At 42.3% G+C, this 19,291-nt stretch overlaps 1 protein-coding gene across 1 annotated transcript in view; it reads left to right on the top strand.

Annotated features, from left to right (window-relative positions):
- The window catches only part of DCDC2C (doublecortin domain containing 2C), a 128,476-nt gene that overhangs the window by 31,661 nt on the left and 77,524 nt on the right, over positions 1 to 19,291 (top strand). Inside the window, exon 6 of the mRNA XM_075923537.1 lies at positions 13,346 to 13,391. Coding sequence (XP_075779652.1) covers positions 13,346 to 13,391 — 46 coding nt within the window. The remainder of the gene's footprint in view (positions 1 to 13,345; positions 13,392 to 19,291) is intronic.

Below are 19,291 nucleotides of genomic sequence, written 5' to 3'. Positions count from 1 at the left end.
CCAATAGTATTTCAGATCTTGGCTACTTTACGCTCAAAGTGCTCATTGGGATTAAAGTCTATATTGTTTCTGATTTACAATTTTTTGGATTTTTCTGGATTCAGTGCATTGTCTCATATTTCTTAGTTTGACTGTTGTACCAGTAGCATTTACATTTCACTGAAATGTTTTGCTTTTTGCCAGTGGTATTTTTTGTTTTTAAATATTGAAGGCAAATGGCTACCTAGCCTTATTAATATTCTTGGTGACTGCCATTGCTAGTCCATAGATTATCTAACATGTATAATAGTAAAGACAGGGCATGTACTGTCTTTGGGAAACTGAGATGTATTTTTTCATGACCAGACCTATGCAACTTCACCATTAAAATATCAGCCTTTCTTGTTCAAGTGAGTGCTCATTTTGATTCTGTTTAGATTGGGGTGCATGCCATGTGCACAGTCACTGGAAATTATTTTACCATCAGCTGTGGAGTCCCTAGGAGAGGCACCTCCATCGCAACCTCTATATGACCCTGCTGATTCAGTGCTCCTCAGTTCCTTCTTACCTCTAGGGTATTTCTAGACTACTTCCCTCTGTCACCAGAGGGATGTAAATTAGACATACCAACATTACAAATGAAGTAGGGATTTAAATCTCCCATGCTTCATTTGAATAAAAATGGCTGCCGTGTTTTGCTGAGTCAGCAGCTTGTTGGCAAAAAGCAGCTGTCAAGACGGGGATAGGGCAACAAAGAAAGCCTTGTTGGCCAATCCCTTATGCCTCGTAAAATGAGCTTTTTGCCGACAAACTGCTGACTCGGCAAAATGCAGCAGCCATTTTTATTCGAATGAAGTGCGGGAGATTTAAATCCCCACTTCATTTGCAATGTCGGTATGTCTAATTTACATCTCTCTGGCGACAGAGGGATATAGTATAGACATACCCCTAGTGACAGTTGTTGGGACTCTGATTTCTTGCTTAGAAAGCTGTTCACATTTCCCTAGCTTCTATCTACTTTAGTGTTTGTCTTCTCTAGCTAGATAACAAATAGTCCTGTGGCACCTTAGAGACCAACAAAAATATATAGAATTATGAACTTTTATGGGTAAAACCAGATGCGTTTAGTTACTAGTGTACCTTCAATAGTTAGCAGTTGTTGGGAGTGGGGGGGATTTCCCCTCAAACTGATTGAGTTCTCCCTGGAGGATTTGGCATGCCTAAGTCTGAGTAGTTCAAATCTTCAAAGTTCTGCAATATGCTCATGCCAGTGGGTGACCTCCCACAATGCTTGCCTAAAGTGTCTGGGGGAAGCACTTCAGGCAGACAGGTGGAGGATCTGCAAACGGTTTCACCTGAGAATGAAAAAAGTGAAAAGACTGAAGCAGCTCCTTATGGAGGTGACACTTAGACTGCAACTTGCACTAGTACACCAGGACCTGGCACCGAGTGCATCAATACACAGCATCCTGGCAACAATAAAAGAAGAGACACCATGGAAAGACTCTGGATGAGAACTGTGGTTCTTTCGCAAAAAGAGATGGGAATGGCCTTGCACCAGTTCCATTCTCCAGTGCAGAAACAGCACCAGAAACAATGAAGGAGTGGTTCCCCAACTCTGGGTCCCACACCCTAGGAAATGGTCAATGGGGCACATCTCAGGGAGGAAGTCCCAGCACCAAAAACTTTGTAGGTTGCACCTGTCAACTTTGGTCCCACAAGAGGGATAGCTGAATCCAATGTAGTTGGACTCCCTGTATCAAGTGACTGAAAAACTGGAACTGCAGCTGCCTTCCAACCTGGTTACCTTTGAAACTGTGAGGGTATGTCTACACTACCCCGCTAGTTCGAACGAGGTGTACCGGTAGTTCGGAATAGGAATCCTAGTCCGAACTACTTAGTTCGAGCCCCATGTAGCCGCGCTACACGGGGTTCGAACCAGCGGGGATTTAAAAATGGCGGCTCCCCGCTTATGCAAATGAAGCCCGGGAAATTCAAATCCCGGGCTTCATTTGCACGTTCGGTATGCATACATTACCCCGCTAGTTCGAACTAGCGGGGTAGTGTAGACATACCCTGAGAGAGGAGAGAGCTCATCAACACAATGGTACCACAGTCCCCAGCCCTTCATGCCAAGCTTCTGATGCCACAACGTGGGCACCATCCCATGGAAAACTTCAGCTGCACACGCAAAGGTGAGATAGCTATGAGTCCTAGCAATGCTTAGAGTCTTGGCACTGTGCTGAGCCTTGGTGCCAATTACACTCATGGTGCTGATCAGACTCATAGCACCAGTCACACTTGTAATGCCGACCTGACTTGTGGCACAACACTTGGTCCAACAAAAGCTCCCATTCATGGCATTGGTTGCCATCGTGCAGGTCCTGTTCCTGGCACTGGTTGTCTCAGCACCGATCTGTGTCCTTGTGCAGACCTTGCTTACGATACTGCTCTAGGTTGTGGTACGAATCCAGGTTGTGACACTGCTCGCAGCCTCCTGGTCCAACTGCGCTGGCCTCACTTTGGCCTTTGCAGTCTAGGTCCCCAGCTTTGGGCTCAGTAATGGGGGGGGGGGGTCTCAATATTTGGAATGCACCCGTAAAAAGTCGGTACGGGAAGACTGTGGGTGTGGTATGATGGCTTGCTCAGTGGCCGGGGCCAGTGCACTTGTCATTTTGGACCCTTTGAGTAGATCACAAGGGCCAGGGCACCCAGTTTAAGGGTTCCTGTTCAGTGATGTCCAAGATGAGACCTCCAAAGGAAGAGGACCGGCCTCCTCCCCCCCACCGCTTTTAACTCCTGGAACTCAATCCGGAAGTTTAAGGAGTTGGTACTGGCAGAATCCAGGCAGGAGTTTAGGCCATTGTTGAATAGGGCAATATAGTGTGTCAGTCCTTTCATAGGCCTTACTGAATGCTGCAGACTCCGCAGTGTGCACTTTTCCTCAAGAATCACCATGAGGTGTAGCTCATGACTGCAAGCCTTGGGTTTTCTGCTCGAAGTTCAACACTATGCAGGACCTACCTTTTGATGGGGTGGTTCTATTTGCTGAACAGGTGGATTGCAGGCTGAAGAGCCTAAAGGATTCCAGGACTACTTTAAGAGCCAACCACAGCAACAGCTGTCATATCCTCATTGGCCGAAGCATAATTTCTGTAGATGCAGGGGTTGGAATGGCAGGCACAAGCATCATCCATCAGGACAGGGCCAAGGCCTGGCTAAACTTTTGTAGGGCTTAAAGCAGACATTTTGAAGGTATGCCTGAGGATGGAACATCTGTCTCAAAACCAGATCCTTCCCTGTGTTTTTAATAGTCTATCCAACTTTTACTGTGCATGGCCCCAAATAAATTCAGACTTCTGGGTTCTTCACATGATAGAGGTGGGATATTGTCTCCGATTCTGCTCCTGCCAGCCCTTCATTCCTGTGCGTCTTCAAGGATCCCGAGTTAAAGGCCTTCACCTTTGACTCTCACCTTACACAGTATTGCACAATTTAGGCTTCACCAGGCCTTTCTTCCTAAGGCTGTGTCACATTTGCATCCAAGCCCAGACATATTTCTGCTATTTTCTATCCTAAGCTCCGTGCCAGTAATCATGAGCAGATGCTGTACTCTCTGGATGTTTGGGAGGGTGCTAGCCTTTTACATAGAATGCACTAAGCCATTCAGACAGTTGAACCAGCTATTGGTAGTGGTAGCAAATCAGATGAAAGGACTCCCAGCATCATCTTAAAGAATGTCTAACTCAGTCAAGTCCTGCATCTGCATGTGCTGTGAGTTGACCAAGATCCCAGGTTTAGCACATATGGAACATTTCACAAGGACACAAGCCTTATTGGTGGCAGTTCTGGTTCAAGTCCTGATCCAAGAAATCTGAACGGCAGCAAGTTGGTCCTCTGTATATATGTTCACCTCTTGTTACTCCATTGTCTAGCATGCCAGAGATGATGCAGCTTTTGGTGCTCTAATCAGGGTGCTCTAATCAGGGATTCGGTATCTCCAATAGCCTAGGTAAGGTTTGGGAGTCACCTAATTGGAATTGACATGAACAATCACTCAAAGAAAAAATGGTTACTCACTTTCTCATAATTGTTGTTCCAAATCCACCCACCTTCCCCTTTGTTGGAGTATTCAGCAAGAAGGAACTGAGGAGGTGCTGGGTCAGCAAGGTTATTGCCGAAGCACCATGGCGGTGCCACTCCACAGTGTTCCACAGTCAACCTGATGGGAAAAAAATTTCCAACAACTGTGCACATACACATTTAATTGGAATGGATATGAGCAACACATTTTGAACAACAGTTACGAGAGGGTGAGGAACCATTTTTTTTCTGTATCTACATAAACTTGCATTTATTTCAGCAACAACTGTTTGCCAAAGAATTATAGTATGTGATGCTTTTAAAAGATCCTTCCACACAAAGTACACACTGCGGTTGTGAAGTTACCTCTGAATTTCTTAAATTCTGGGTATTTTAAATCACAACCTTAGCACTGCATTCTCACAGACACACATCTATGTTACATTGTTATTTAAAGGCAGTTATCATTCAGATCTAGGATGTAATTTCAATTACTATTCCAGGGCCTTTTATTGGAGCTTTAACTTTTTTATAAATAAAGATAAAAAATGTATATTTTTGAATTTAAGTATTAAATTGGTTTCTTTCTTGAAATTTCTGAGAGCTGATATCTAGACTATAGAAGATATCAGTTAAAGGGCACTGACAAAGGCATTGCTGAACAATGACTAGTTTTCATGTCTTTCAGGAACTGCTGAGTTAAGCAGTTTCTGGAAAGTGTCTCTATGGGATGTGTGTTGACTGTTCTGAACTGATTGCTATATTGAAAATTGAAAATATGGTTGAAGTACTAGGCAATATTTGTGGGTTTCCTAGCGATCTTTGCTAAAGCTATTTTTCTGTCAAGTTTTTTAATGGTCATAATTATCAAGAAAAGAAAAATATCCATTATTTTCTCTTATATAGTAGAACTGGATGGATGGTTCAGACTGTTCAGCTTATTCACATGTGATATATAATCGCTTCTGATTTTTTGTTTTTGTTGTCCTTCCAACTTCATTTTTATGTTTATATTTCACAAAAATATAACAAGCATTATTTTGAAATGACTAATTAAAAAGCTGAGTGCATGGATTATCATCTTTTTCCTTAAAATTGCCTGTTGTATATAAAATGCTTCATATGGATTTGTTACTGGAAAATTAATATTTTAGTAGGCTTGTTCTGATTAAGTTTTTATTATTAGTTTGTGACTGAATGTCATGAATGTTAGAAACTAGACCCAGTAGGAATAGAACTGATGTTGATATACATGCATATTTTGGCAGTTTTGTATATACAAGAGACTAATAAATTGTATACTGTATAATGCAAAATTAGAGGGTTAAATATTAGCTTTCCCCAAAACCCTAATGGTGAAATTCAGCCTTGGTGGAGGTAGATGGCTCAAGGCTGCTCTCCACATTATAGAATTAATCTTAGGACGCATACACCCATGAGTGTCTCCATGCAGGTCAAATATGGTAGATTCTTTCTGTAGTGATGGTTACAGTCTATAACAATATATTTTGTCAAGTACTCACTGAGGCTATGGGTGTGTCTAGACTACATGCCTCCTTCGACGGAGGCATGTAGATTAGCCAGATCGGAAGAGGGAAATGAAGCCGCGATTAAAATAATCGCGGCTTCATTTAAATTTAAATGGCTGCCCCGATCTGCCGATCAGCTGTTTGTCGGCAGATCGGGGCAGTCTGGACGCAACGCGCCGACAAAGAAGCCTTTCTTCATCGGCACAGGTAAGCCTCGTGAAACCAGGTTTACCTGTGCCGATGAAGAAAGGCTTCTTTGTCGGCGCATCGCGTCCAGACTGCCCCGATCTGCCGACAAACAGCTGATCGGCAGATCGGGGCAGCCATTTAAATTTAAATGAAGCCGCGATTATTTTAATCGCGGCTTCATTTCCCTCTTCCGATCTGGCTAATCTACATGCCTCCGTCGAAGGAGGCATGTAGTCTAGACACACCCTATGTCTAGACTACATCCCTCTTTCGAAAGAGGGATGTAAATTAGGCAGATAGAAATTTCAAAGGAAGCCGAGATTTGAATTTCCCGTGCTTCATTTGCATAATGGTGGCCGTGCATTCTTTCAAAAAAGGCTATTTTGAAAGTAAAACCGCTGTCTAGATGCAGTTCTTTCGAAAGAACCGGTAAACCTCATTTTATCAGGCATTACAGTTCTTTTGAAAAAGGCTTTTTTTTTTGTTTGTTTGTTTTTGAAAGAACCACATCTTGACAGTGGTTTCACTTTTGAAATACCAGTTTTGAAAGAACGTGTAGATGCCATTATGGAAATGAAGCGTAGAAAATTCAAATTCTGGCTTCATTTGCAATTTCGAGCTGCCTAATTTACATCCCTCTTTCAAAAACGAGATGTAGTTTAGACATGCCCCCAGATATAAGGTAGGTGGTGGACCTCTGCACTTTAAGTCTGTCAGCTTTTATCTTTCTTTCAGACCTTAAACTGGATACATAAGAAAAGTTTCAGCTTCAGTTTCAGTATTTTGCTCTTCCTTTTTTTGAGAATTGTTGAGATTTCATTAAATCAGCTGCTTTCCACCTGTTTCCGGGAAATTGCTTATACAGAATTCAGATTTCTTTCAAATGACTCTGTTGTATTAGAATGTTAGTGTTCACAACAGGGTTATTTCTAATAGATTTAGCCTGTGTACAGTCTGCACACATTTCATTAGGTAGCCCACTCTTTCCTTCCTGGATGACTCAGGAGCAGGCCGTGCTCATGTGTGTGCCTGGGTGCCTGATGGTTTTTAACATAAAAGGAGATCCTGAGTACCCCAGTGGTGATGTTCTATAGTTATAGATTCCCTATTCACCCCCTTGCTGCAGTCCCTTGCTCCAAAAGGAATATACAATGGCGGTGCCTCCACCTGGCTGGTCCTGTACACACTTAATGATGTGCCTTGGGAGCCTCCAGGAATAAACTTATTCCAGTAATAATCTCGATCTAACTCCAAAGACGACAATTATAAGTAATATACGTGTAACTGATTAAATTAGAATTAAAACACATTTTCTTAACAATTTAAATAAACAATGCTTAACAGATTAACAGTGAAAAAAATCAGTTAGCAAAGTACACCAAAATAATGGAAACCTATGTAACTGGTATTTATACTGCTACCATGTACCCCACCCATGAGTGTGCACTCCTCCGGATTCACTTGTGTGCTTGAAGGTCTGCAACTGAAGTGGAGACAGTCCTGTGCAGGTTCTGTGTGTGTCAGTCCAAGATGAGCAGCCAGCTACAAAATCCCTCTGCCACTGGAGCAGGCCCCATAAATGCAAGCAGCTCTGGTTCACTGAGTTGGTCACTCTGTCTCTCTTTGGACCCAGAGTCAGTCTATTATCTATGCTCTCGCCTAGGCAGCACTTTTCCAAAAAGCCACAATTACTCACAGTAACTTCTATGCAGGGTCATGTAGACCCTTCTCAGCCACAGGCATGGCAAAGTCTCTCCCCTAGAGGGACAATCACACCAACAGCTCATGAAGTAGCTTGCTAGCTCCAAGCCCCAGCAGGCTCTCAGCAGCAGGCTTTAGCTTCCAGCAGCAGCTCCTGGACTGGAAAAAGGCTCCACGCCAGCAATCTGGCTGCATTCTCCAAAATACAGCCCACCAACTCTCTCTCTCCTTACGTGGAAGAACCGCCGTTCCCTTCTTTTTTCCAAGGGCTTATGGGAGCTGTAGTCTCTAGGGCTAGATAGCAACACACAGGATCCTCCCAGTAAAAGTCAGAGTCTCTTATAGTAAGGGGACTACAATTAGTTTATATCTGCATTGTTTTTCTCCTTCCAGGAGAAATTGCCTAATCAAGATTATTCATCTCTTTCTAGCTGTAGTGAATCAGTTAAGTGGTGGGTTCAGCTAATTAAAGACATGGCAGGACTCCACTATATCAACATTTTTGAATAGTGATGGGCATTTCCAATACAAATCAATTGCTTCCCACTTTAGGAGGCCCTTTAGTTTACTTTGTATCTAACTTTACTACCAGTGTTCAAATATGGGGTGATAAACACAGGAAAAAAAAACCTTGGATTATTTCATTATTCATAAGCCTTTATAGTTGAAATGAAAATTCTAGATGTTCTAGTGTCTGCTGTTGGAAATTCTGGTGTCAATCTCTGAATCCTTCCATCTCTTTATATAAATATTTGAGTCATACTAGCCTCAGTCTGTGAATCCAGCTCACCCTTATTTGAACTGCAAGAAGTCTTTATAGAAAGTGGTCAGTGTTTTGAATTTCACCTGGAATTAAATTGGCAGACTGCACAGAATATGGAGCACAGAGTTATCTATTACAGGGGACCATTATATGCTTCTCTAGCTAAGGCTATTGGATGATTTTGAAGAGAAGCCCCACACAGACATTACGCTAGCTTAACCTTCATGTGACAAATGCATAGATAATTGTAGCAAGGTTTGTATCTGTGGTAACAAAGGGCTGCATCCTTTCCATTTGAAGAAGAAATAACCAGTTTCTGGTATCTACCGTTATCAGGAAGAGAAATTACATCACTAAAATCTTGAGAATTTGAAGATTTGTAGGCAGAGGCCCTCATTTGCAGATATTGCAGACAGTTACCTCAGCCAACTGCACTTCTTTCTGCCAAAAACCCGTTATCTCATCGGAATTGACTTACACAGGGAAACAGTCATGTTCTGGTCTGATAAAACTCAGCTGTAAGTATCTTTTACATTAGCATATTTGTAACACTATAAACCATAATGCCTTGGAGTCATCCTCCCACTTGTTTTAAATATACATTGAGTAAAAGGAGTCATAACAAGGTTTTTAAACTGTGAGAGACTCCATGCATGAGAACACTTGTGAAGGTAGAGCACCTACCCACCACAGACCTCTGGGGTTTCTCCAAAAGGAATGTGTAATCGCCGTAATAGCCCTGTCCACTATTTGCAAATGTTCAGCATAAACATAAATGATCTTGTGGCCTGCTATCAGATTACCCATGTCACATGCAGCATGCAGACCGCAGGTTGCTTACCACTGGTCTAGGGTCTAGAAAACATGTTATGATTTTTTATATTAAATGTAACTATTTATTTCTAATACTTCTCTTTGGTAATACTGTACTAGCATCTCTATCCTTTGTTAAATACACTTACATTTATTTTCCTTATAACATGCTGAAAAAATGTCTGGTCCAAGAGAAATACATTTATTCGAGACCCAGGATTATTTGGAACCAGATTAGTTGCACTTGATATTGTTCTCTGTGGCAATCAGATCTTCTGAAGTGTTCTCCAGATTGGGAACAGAATGTTGATGTATGACACTTTGGGTACGTCTAGACTACAAGCCTCTTTCTAAAAAAGCCTCTTTCGAAAGAGATCATCTAGACAGCTACAAGGGTTTCGAAAAAGCAATCCGCTTTTTTGAAAGAGAGCACCCAGGCAATCTGGACACCCTCTTTCGAAAAAGCCTTGTTTGCATTCAAGAACACCTTTTTTCGAAAGAGCTCTTTCAAAAAAAGGAGTTCTTCATGGTAAAAGTAGGTTTACCATTTTTGAAAAAACCATCACATTCTTTCAATTTAATTTCGAAAGAACGTGACGGCAGTCTTGATGCAGGAGAAGTTTTTATGAAAAAACTCAGTAGTCTAGACACAGCCTTTGAGAATTACTTTTACAGAGCTCTATATTTCCAGCTGAGATTTTTCTATTCGGATTTTTACTTTTAGTGGAAGATGGAGATCTGTGGTTTGATATGGTGATGAACATAAATTCCATAATAGCATGGTCTTGCCACATTGATTTCTTGATGGGGGGCAGTTTTCCATTTTATGTGGAAAGCAATACACTTTTACAAAATGTTTGTTTCTATTTCATCTATTACACAATACATCTTGTACTGTACATCTTTGCATAATGTTTTGATTGCCTTCACATGTATTGGAATCAAATCCGATGTTTGTGGTTTACTTTTTATCTGTCTTTGTACCTTGATTGTATTTTTAATTGGATGTTATTTCTTTTACTGCTCGCTAGCACATTCATTTGTAAGGCATAGTTTTTGCTAATTCTGCAAATATACTTTCATTTGCAAAATCAAATCCATTTCTCTAAATAATCTTGCTTTGACCTGGTTATTGTTATATTGCACATAATGTAGTCACTAATGTAGGCATCTGTTAGCTGTTCAAAATTCATCTGGACTGATATGCTAAGTGAAAATGTATGTGTTTGTTTCACCTTGGTATCTCCAATATATCTCCAGAAGCAATTTATGGTGCCACAGTAATAGTGTGCGGTGTTATCGCACCATGAATGGCTCCCTAAAGCTTTTCAAAGAGTCGTGTAGAAATTATAAGTACTAATATAATAAACATAAATACCTACAATATAAATATTGGACCTCTGGAACATCCTTAGTTTTTATAATTGAATAACTGTAGAGCAGGGGTGGGCAATAAGTGGTCCACAGGCAGGACAGGATTCACCAGGTTTAGCTGCTGGTGGGCTGCCACATGCTTTATTTACCTGAGCATATGTAGTACAGCTGCTTGCAGCCTTACCAGAAGCTAGAGGCTGGCACTTTCTTTCCTGAGTGCAGCATCAGGGTCGGGGACGTTGAAATGCCACTGTGCATCGTAGGGGACATGGCCTATCCCCTCATGCTGTGGAGATGAAGCCATATACTGGATACCTGAACTCCAGCAAGGACCGCTTCAATGGCAGCCTGGGCAGGGCCCACACACAGGCCAAATGTACTTTTGGCCACTTGAAGGCGAGATTCGGGTGCCTCCTCACTTGCCTGGATGTGCGGGTGATGGTGCTGGCAATTTCCTCTTCCTTCTCCAGCTTATCGTCCATCTCCTCATCCTCTTGGGACCCCTTCCTGAGTGACAATGGGCATCTCCAGCCCCAAGTTAACAACAAGAGGTTGGAAGGGGCTGCACTGCCCCCCAAGATGCGATGGAGCTCATTAAAATAGGGGGAGGAGTGGGATCCGGCCCCAGAGCGAGAGCTGCACTCTCTGGCGTAGCCCTGTCATAGTTTCTTTACTTCGCTGTGCACCTGCTCGAGGCTCCTGGGGTGGTGGCCCCTCGCGGCCAGAGCCTTGGCCATCAGGCCATAGATATCAGCGTTGCATCATCTGGAGTGGAGTTCCTGGAGGGTCTCCTCCTCACCCTACACCTCCAGGAGGGCCAGGATCTCTTGCCCCAGACCACAACAGTGCATACCTTTTTGTGCCCCTGGCAAGGTACTGGGAGCCTTGGCATGCTTGAGGTTGGGTTGTGGCTCAGGAGAATTGTGGCAGTGGCAGCCGCAAGGTGAGGTGCAGCTCCCAGGGCTGGCTTCCTGCCACAAGCCTTGTCCCGGCAGGAGACGGGAACTATACAGTTGTGATGAGTTTGGACAGAATGGCCAGCAGAGCACCTGTGTTATTTCCTAGAGGCCTCTTTTTTTCAAAAGAACAATTTCTTCTGTGTCCACACACGCCTTTTTCCAAAAAAGCTTTTTCGGAAAAAGTGTTCTTCCTTGGAGGAAGAGATTTACTGCTGTCAGAAGACCCCCTCAGTTTGTCGATAGAATACAATTCCAGAAAAATGCTGCAGTGTAGACATATCTTAAGGGAAGACATGATCACAAACATGTGAGTAGATCTGACAATCCAGCCGAGAGAGGTCAGTGGTACACACATAAAAGCTATCCCATTTCAGTACATTGCATGTTGGATACCAACTTCTAGGTTTCCAGCAAAAAGTTGCTGTTATCTTTTTTATGTATACATGTACTGGTATGGAAAAATGATATACAGTGAAAGCTTTGTTATCTGGCACTCGGGGGAACAGTGGTTGCCAGTTAACTGAATGTGCCAGATAACAAAGCAGCCCTTGCCAGTTCTGCTCTAGGGGAGGAGACTTCTCCCTTCCTGAAATAGAGCCAACAGGGGCTGATGGCCCCAGTCCTGGGGAGGAGCTCTGGGAGAGGAGGAAGCCTCTTCCCCAGGAGTGGGGCCAGCATCCCATCCAACACTCCAATTCAAACTTTAACTGGCTGGGGTAATGCTAGTTAACAGAGTTTTCCGGTTAACAGAGTGCCAGATAACAAAGCTTTTACTGTACCATAGTCATATTTTTGTATTGTATTTTTCTTTGTTACAATTTAAAAAAAACACAACATAAAATAGCTACCTATTCAAAATTATTTTCTTTAGTATAATTTTTCTCTGTGTATGTAGTTTCTGAAGTAAAAAAGTAATTTAAATAATTGAAGTAAGACAGATTGTATCCTTCCTCCCTGTCAATTGTTTATGTAACTGGCACAGGTAAACTAAAAAAGAAATTATGGTATAATTACAGTTAATGCTTCAGATGTGTAATACAAAGTGTGTCACACCGTTTTAATACCATAGTTTGTCCAGTTTATCACTGTTCATTATCATCCACAAAACAATAGATTTTGAGACATTACACTTCTCAGCTGCTCATAGTTGCTTAGCCTGGGACTCTAGAACCTGAGCCAAAGTGCACAAGTGTGCAGTACAGTCTTCAGTGTGTTATGAATATTGTCAAAAGCATGTACCACCAGTATTGTGTGTGCACGGTAGCCATGTCTACACTACAGATAAGATCGAAGCAGCCGTAGTTCATCTTCTGGGGTTAGAATTAGTGGGTTATTTGAAGTGAGCAGGAGCTCCTGTTGATGTCAGTAGTCCTACTTCTACAAGGAGTAAGGGGAGTAGAAGGGAGAGTGTTCTCCCTTCGACTTTCTGCAGTGTGGATGGCGCCAAAATTTGAGTTAAGATACTTCGACTTAAGCTACGCAATTAACGTAGCTGAAATTGCGTATCTTACTTTGAACTTATCCCCTAGTGTAGACCAGGGCTGTAGGTTTAGGAGATATAGAAATAGTCATGTCCTGTCAGCAGATTCATTGCAAGTAGTAATGGATGAAGTTGTCGATAAGTGGCATGGGTGTAGCAAATATATGGAGTCTTTTAATATTAAAGTTGAAGGGATGTGATTGGTTCTTGGAAAAACACTGCTAATAACTGAAAGTTATCTTTAAAGAATTACTAATGACTGGCATAAGCTGTGTAATCTTTTACAATGTGTTATATGCTGCCCATGTTGTATCTATTTAGTAAATGAAAAGAGTTCAATCTTTACAGTTGCTGCAAGTAGTACATTCATTTAAAAGATGTGTAAAATAGCAAAAAATGAATTGGCAATGGTAATAATTATTTTAGTTTAAAATTGACAGCTATTCATACTAATAAAACTATTTTTTATTTTTAGAATATATGGTGAATCTCCAAAAAGGCCCAGAAAGAAAAAAGAAAAAGTAAGTGAAAAAGTAAAATTAGTAATTTGTATACTTTTGTTACAATCTATTTTAGTGTTCTGTTGTACAATCAACATTTTAGAAACAGTAAAATATTTAAATGTTAACATTTTGATAAATATAGCTCCTTACATATTGGAGAGTGGAAAATCTGCTGTAATTTATTTTTCAACTCAAATGGTTTTAATTTTAGGTTTTTGCCACACCAAGTAGATAAAATGCAGATAAATACGAAAAATATATTGATATATTTTAAAACTGGGCAGTCCTTTAAAATTTTTCTTTCTAATCCGGTTGAAGAAAATGATTACTCACTCTCTATTTTGGCTTTCTACTGCATTGTGGCTTTACTTGTTTTGTAAATCCCAATGGAAGATTCAGTAGTTTCATTATTTAAATTTAGAGACATGAGATATTTAAGAGAAGAATCCTCACCCTATGAAATTGCGTTAAAAATATTCCCAAATAAACCAAAAATTGTATTGCTTCCTTTATCTATGTCACCATCAATTGTCTGTTTAGTCTGTGAACATTTAGGAGCAATGAGCTAGGAGCTAGATTATAACACATTCTCTGTCCTATTGATAATCAGGGACTACTTCAGTGAGTGACTGCTTATCAGCGGACTTATTGTTTTTCAACAAAATGAATTAGTATCAGTTCCTGCTGTGTTCTAATGGGCATAGTAAGACCCGATACCAGGTAGTTTTGTTGCAATACAAATAATAATTTGAGAAGAAGATCCATTTTATTTTATAACTGTAAAGCACCGTGTGTGCTTGGCTGCTTTATAATGATTAATAATTCAGTTAAAATTAAATTGAGAGCACAATGATTACATAGTTAAACACCCAAAATACATTGAAGTTCTGTTGATACTACAAGTTGCACCTCCCCAATCTGGCACCTTCGGGACCTGAGTGGTCCCAAACAAGGGAGTTTTCCAGACCAGAGGAGGTCAGACCTCAGGCTGTCCCAGGGCTATCCTCCTGGCCATGACCCCAGCCAGTGTGTTGCCTCCAGTTCGCTTTCTGAGTTCTGCTGCCCCCAAACCTCTGGGGGGGCTCATCTCCACGCCACCCGTCCCACTCTGGCCAGCAGAACTCCGCTCTGAGTGGGCCTCACTCCTGCTGTGGCAGGGTTCCACTCCCCTGGCTGGCAGGGCTCCCTGCCCCTGGCTGCTGGTCTGCTGGCGAGGGTTCCCTGTCCCCAAGCTACTGACCCTATGGCCTGCCAGCTATTTGCAACCTCTGTAGTGGGGGCTCTCTGCTCCAGCAACATCCATGGTCCTGCTAGACCAGAATGTCTTGGATCACAGAGGTTCAACCTGTAACATAAAACAGAAGTATACTGGCACTGTTTCATTATATAAAATACAAGGTGCCTTGTAAAAAACCTATATTGATTTTTGTGAGCAACATGATGTCAGCCGACGGTCAGGGCAGTGTGTGTGTGTATGTTTCCGAGAAAAGGTTTAACGTCCGTGCCTTTACTGCTAGGACCGGGGTCCCATCGCAGAGGGTGGCCAGCAGGCCAACAGACGCCCCGTTATATAGGAAGAGCTTATTACATCTTAGATTTCAGCTGCTAGAATTTCATAATTCCTTCGCAGCGGGCAGCCTTGAGGAAAGACTGAAAGATGCCCCAGTGGGTCCTGTCACCTGGGAGTGACACAGATCCAAACGCCCAAGCTCTTCCTATAACTGTCCCTTTAGACCGGCTGAAGTTCTTTTAAATTGTGCTTGGTTCTGTTACAGCAACTGAAGGAGGCAGGTTAAAGCTTAAACAGTTACAGGTTTATTGAGGAAGCTTATAAATCATATGGTTGCAATGGCTATTGTTCAATTTCTTAACTATTAGCAAAATATAGGTCTTAAAAATGGTTACAAAGAAGATAAAGATAGAAAAATAGAAATAATGGTACCAAGTAACAGCTTACTCTTTCTATGTGTACACTTAAGACAGAGGACCACATCCAGGTACCATTTTTACCCCCTTCTGTGCCTCTCGACTCCAGCATGTCAGGCCAGGGCCGGTCCCTCAATTCCTAGGAAAGACGAAAATATGAGGTGGGCGTCCCCATAGAACCTCGGGAGGTCAAACACCTAACCCGACCAGCAGGTAGAGGGTAGAATGACACTCAAAGTGAGTGTGTGCTGGGCCCATCTTTTATAATCATGGGGTCACGTATTTCTCTTTCTTATCTGTAATGCCAATTGATGCTGGTCTGTCTGCTGTGAGACCAGTTCTTACAAGGGAGTTGTGAACTTAATTTACACTTGTAAGAGATAATTGAGGTGATTAAATTTTGAAGTACTGGACATTGTTTTCTCAGTGGGAAATTCCTCTTCCTGGGACTGTGTGTTCGAATCAACATAGGTGCCAGCCGCAGCCTCGAGGCCAGCTTATTGACTTAGCTGCTCTCTATCCACATATCTGTGTTTCAGCTTCTCAGGATCAGATGAGCCAGCATAGACTATGCTGATATTATTGCTCCTTCTCTGCCCTGTGCTTCAGAGAGGCAAATAAGATGGATAATATGGAGGCAGGCTGTCTGGCCACACATGAGAGTAATGTACTCTAATTATGTGGCTTCTAAGACCCCTGATGTCATCCAGCCCCCCTCCCCTTCCAAAATTTATACGAAGGGGGTCCTTGCTGAAGACTTTTAAAGATCTGCATGGATGAGAGGAATATGGAATGAAAGATGTCTGAAAGAATATGGATTTGGGGCGGTAGGCAATCAGATGGGTGTACAGCTATAATTTGACCCATTGAAAGAGACAATTGAGTATTCTTTGAGGAACATTCTAAGGCTTATGTAGATTTAGGAGGCTTCCAAAGAGACTCCTATGTTCACAAGCAACATGATTCCTAGGAGTTAAGACTCACTACTGTCCTCAAGATTTCCATAGTACTCTTCTGTTTATGACAAGTATCAGAGGAGTAGCTGTGTTAGTCTGGATCTGCAAAAGTGACAAGGAGACCTGTGGCACCTTATAGACTAACAGATGTATTGGATCATAAGCTTTTGTGGGCAAAGACCCACTTCGTCAGGTGCATGTAGTGGAAATTTCCAGAAGCAGGTATAAATATGCAGGCCAGAATAAGGCTAGAGATAACGAGGTTAATTCAGTCAGGGAAGGTGAGGCCCACTTCTAGCAGCTGATGTGGAGGTGTGAACACCAAGGGTATGTCTACACTACCCCGCTAGTTTGAACTAGCGGGGTAATGTAGGCATACCGCACTTGCAAATGAAGCCCGGGATTTGAATTTCCCGGGCTTCATTTGCATAAGCTGGGAGCCGCCATTTTTAAAACCCCGCTGGTTCGAACCCCGTGCAGTGCGGCTACACGGGGCTCGAACTAGGTAGTTCGAACTAGGATTCCTATTCCGAACTACCGGTACACCTCGTGGAATGAGGTGTACCGGTAGTTCGGAACAGGAATCCTAGTTCGAACTACCTAGTTCGAGCCCCGTGTAGCCGCACTGCACGGGGTTCGAACCAGCGGGGTTTTAAAAATGGCGGCTCCCCGCTTATGCAAATGAAGCCCGGGAAATTCAAATCCCGGGCTTCATTTGCAAGTGCGGTATGCCTACATTACCCTCCTAGTTCGAACTAGGAGGGTAGTGTAGACATACCCCAAGAGAGGAGAAACTGCTTTTGTACTTGGCTAGCCATTCCCAGTCTTTGTTTAATGTTTGTTATCTCTAGCCTTATTCTGGCCTGCATATTTATACCTACCTCTGGAAATTTCCACTACATGCATCTGAGGAAGTGGGTCTTTGCTCACGAAAGCTTTTGCTCCAATACACCTGTAAGTCTATAAGGTGTCACAGGACTCCTTGTTGCTTCTGTTTATGACAGTGAACAGTAGCAGATTCTTTAGAGGAAAGTACAAGAAACTCTGTGATGGATAATTGTGGTATAACCCACCCATAAAGGAAGATTTAGCCTAAATCCTAGCTTGTTCCCTGGATTTTTATCTTTTTTATAATTTTTGTATATTTTCTGATGTAACTAATATCCATATAAACTATATATACATTATCTTTTGAATTCTGCTAAACTCTTTGCTTCAGTGTTGTCTTGTGACAAGATCTACAGGGTGGGGAACCTTTTTAGGCTGGGGGGGGCACTGACACACAGAAAAATCACTCATGGGCTGCACGCAACTGAGAAGCAAAGAAATCAAAAAACAAAAACTAGCCCCCGACTGAAAAGGAGAGAGACACTTCCCACATTCCCCTTGCATACCGGGGCCTACAGGGGCCCAACCTACTTGACGTGGCCTCTGACTGAAAAGGAGAGAGATACTCCCCATATTCCCTCACACACCAGAGCCTACAGGGGCCCAACCTAGTAGATTTTGTGTGCTCTAGTCCCACAATGGGGCAGCATTGGGGCTGGAGCACCAGCACGGGCTTCCAATACTAGGGGAGGGCCTGAGCCTTGGGCCCCAGATCCAGGCAAACTGGGAGCTGCATCCAGCCCCCAGACGTGAGGTTTCCCACCCCTGATCTATAGGTTGATTGTACATTGTACAAAAATGGTTGGTTTGTTGTTATTGGCTGTCCCATTGCTTTTGTGTTATGAGGAAGGGTACACGATGGCAATCAACATAGCTGCTCTGCAACATTTATTACTTTATGTAACATATTCCTTCTGTTTTGTTTCTTTTTAAATATAACAGCACTAATCTTTTCAATTTTTCTTTATATGGAAGTCTATAATATAAAAAATAAACATGTTCTTGTGACTAAAATGAGGTAATGTATACTTGCAAAGAGATTTTTCTATGACTATTATCTGCACAGCTATTTTTTCTCTTTTAATCCTCCAGACTTATTTACCTCTGATAATATTATGTCTATGTCAGTTGCTGCTTCATACTAGTTACCATAACAAGAAAATAACCCTGAAATGATGTCACAAAAATTTTTGATTCTTGTGGTACATTCAGAGATTAGAGTACAAGTTCTGCCATGACTGAGTCATTATGCAATTCCCATGAGTTTATTGATGTAAGTCACTGTAGGTTTGGGACTCTAGTGAGGTTGCAGAAGCTTTTATATTGTGGGGTTGATGGCAAAGAATATAGCAGACTTAATTTTTTTCTCTTTATCTGTTCTCTTAACTTGACAATTTAACAGCTCTAAAGTTTAAAGATAAGAGTTTATTAAAAATAACTGAGATTATTTTCCCATATTGACAAGATTTGTGTATGAGCTGAAAATGAAATGTTAGGGATGTAGTAAAGAGAGCCTGAAGCACAGGGCCTGGTGTGAAACCTCAGGCTTAAACCAAAGTCAGGCCATGCTGTGAACTGAAGTCAGGTCCTGTATTAAAGCAGATGTGTACAAGTTCACTGCCCAGTTTGATAGGGTGTGGTTACAGAAGACCTCTTGGGGATGCTTTTTGGAGTGCTGACAAAGCCACTGACACTCGCCTCTTTGCTTCTGGGACTTCTTACCACCCTGTCATTCTGGACCAGATCCACTGGTTTTCCCCAGCTAAGGCACAGAGTTGAGATCACCGTTCCCCAGAAGAGCAATATAGACACTGAACCTCTTCTGAGGAGAATGCAATTTCAGGCCACAGCTTCCAGGAAATCAATCCCCAAATGGGATCAGAACCCCAAATACAGTAGACTTCTGATAATCCGGCACCTTTGGGACCTAGGTGGTGCCAGACTATCAGATATGCCGGTGTATCAGGAGGTCCTGGTACAGCTGCATGGCTTAACAGCTGGCTGGGACACAATCTCCCTCCCTCTCCCTTCCCCTTTCCTCTTCGCTTCTCCTCCATGCTGTAACTGATTCTCCTCCCCATCCCCTCTCTTCGCTTCTCCTTCTCTGTGCTGTAACCTGATCTCCTCCCCTCTCCTTTCCCCTTTGCT

The sequence above is a fragment of the Pelodiscus sinensis genome, chromosome 3 (assembly GCF_049634645.1).
Source record: "Pelodiscus sinensis isolate JC-2024 chromosome 3, ASM4963464v1, whole genome shotgun sequence".
Classification (NCBI taxonomy): Eukaryota; Metazoa; Chordata; order Testudines; family Trionychidae; genus Pelodiscus; species Pelodiscus sinensis.
This window is presented reverse-complemented; position numbering and strand designations above follow the sequence as displayed.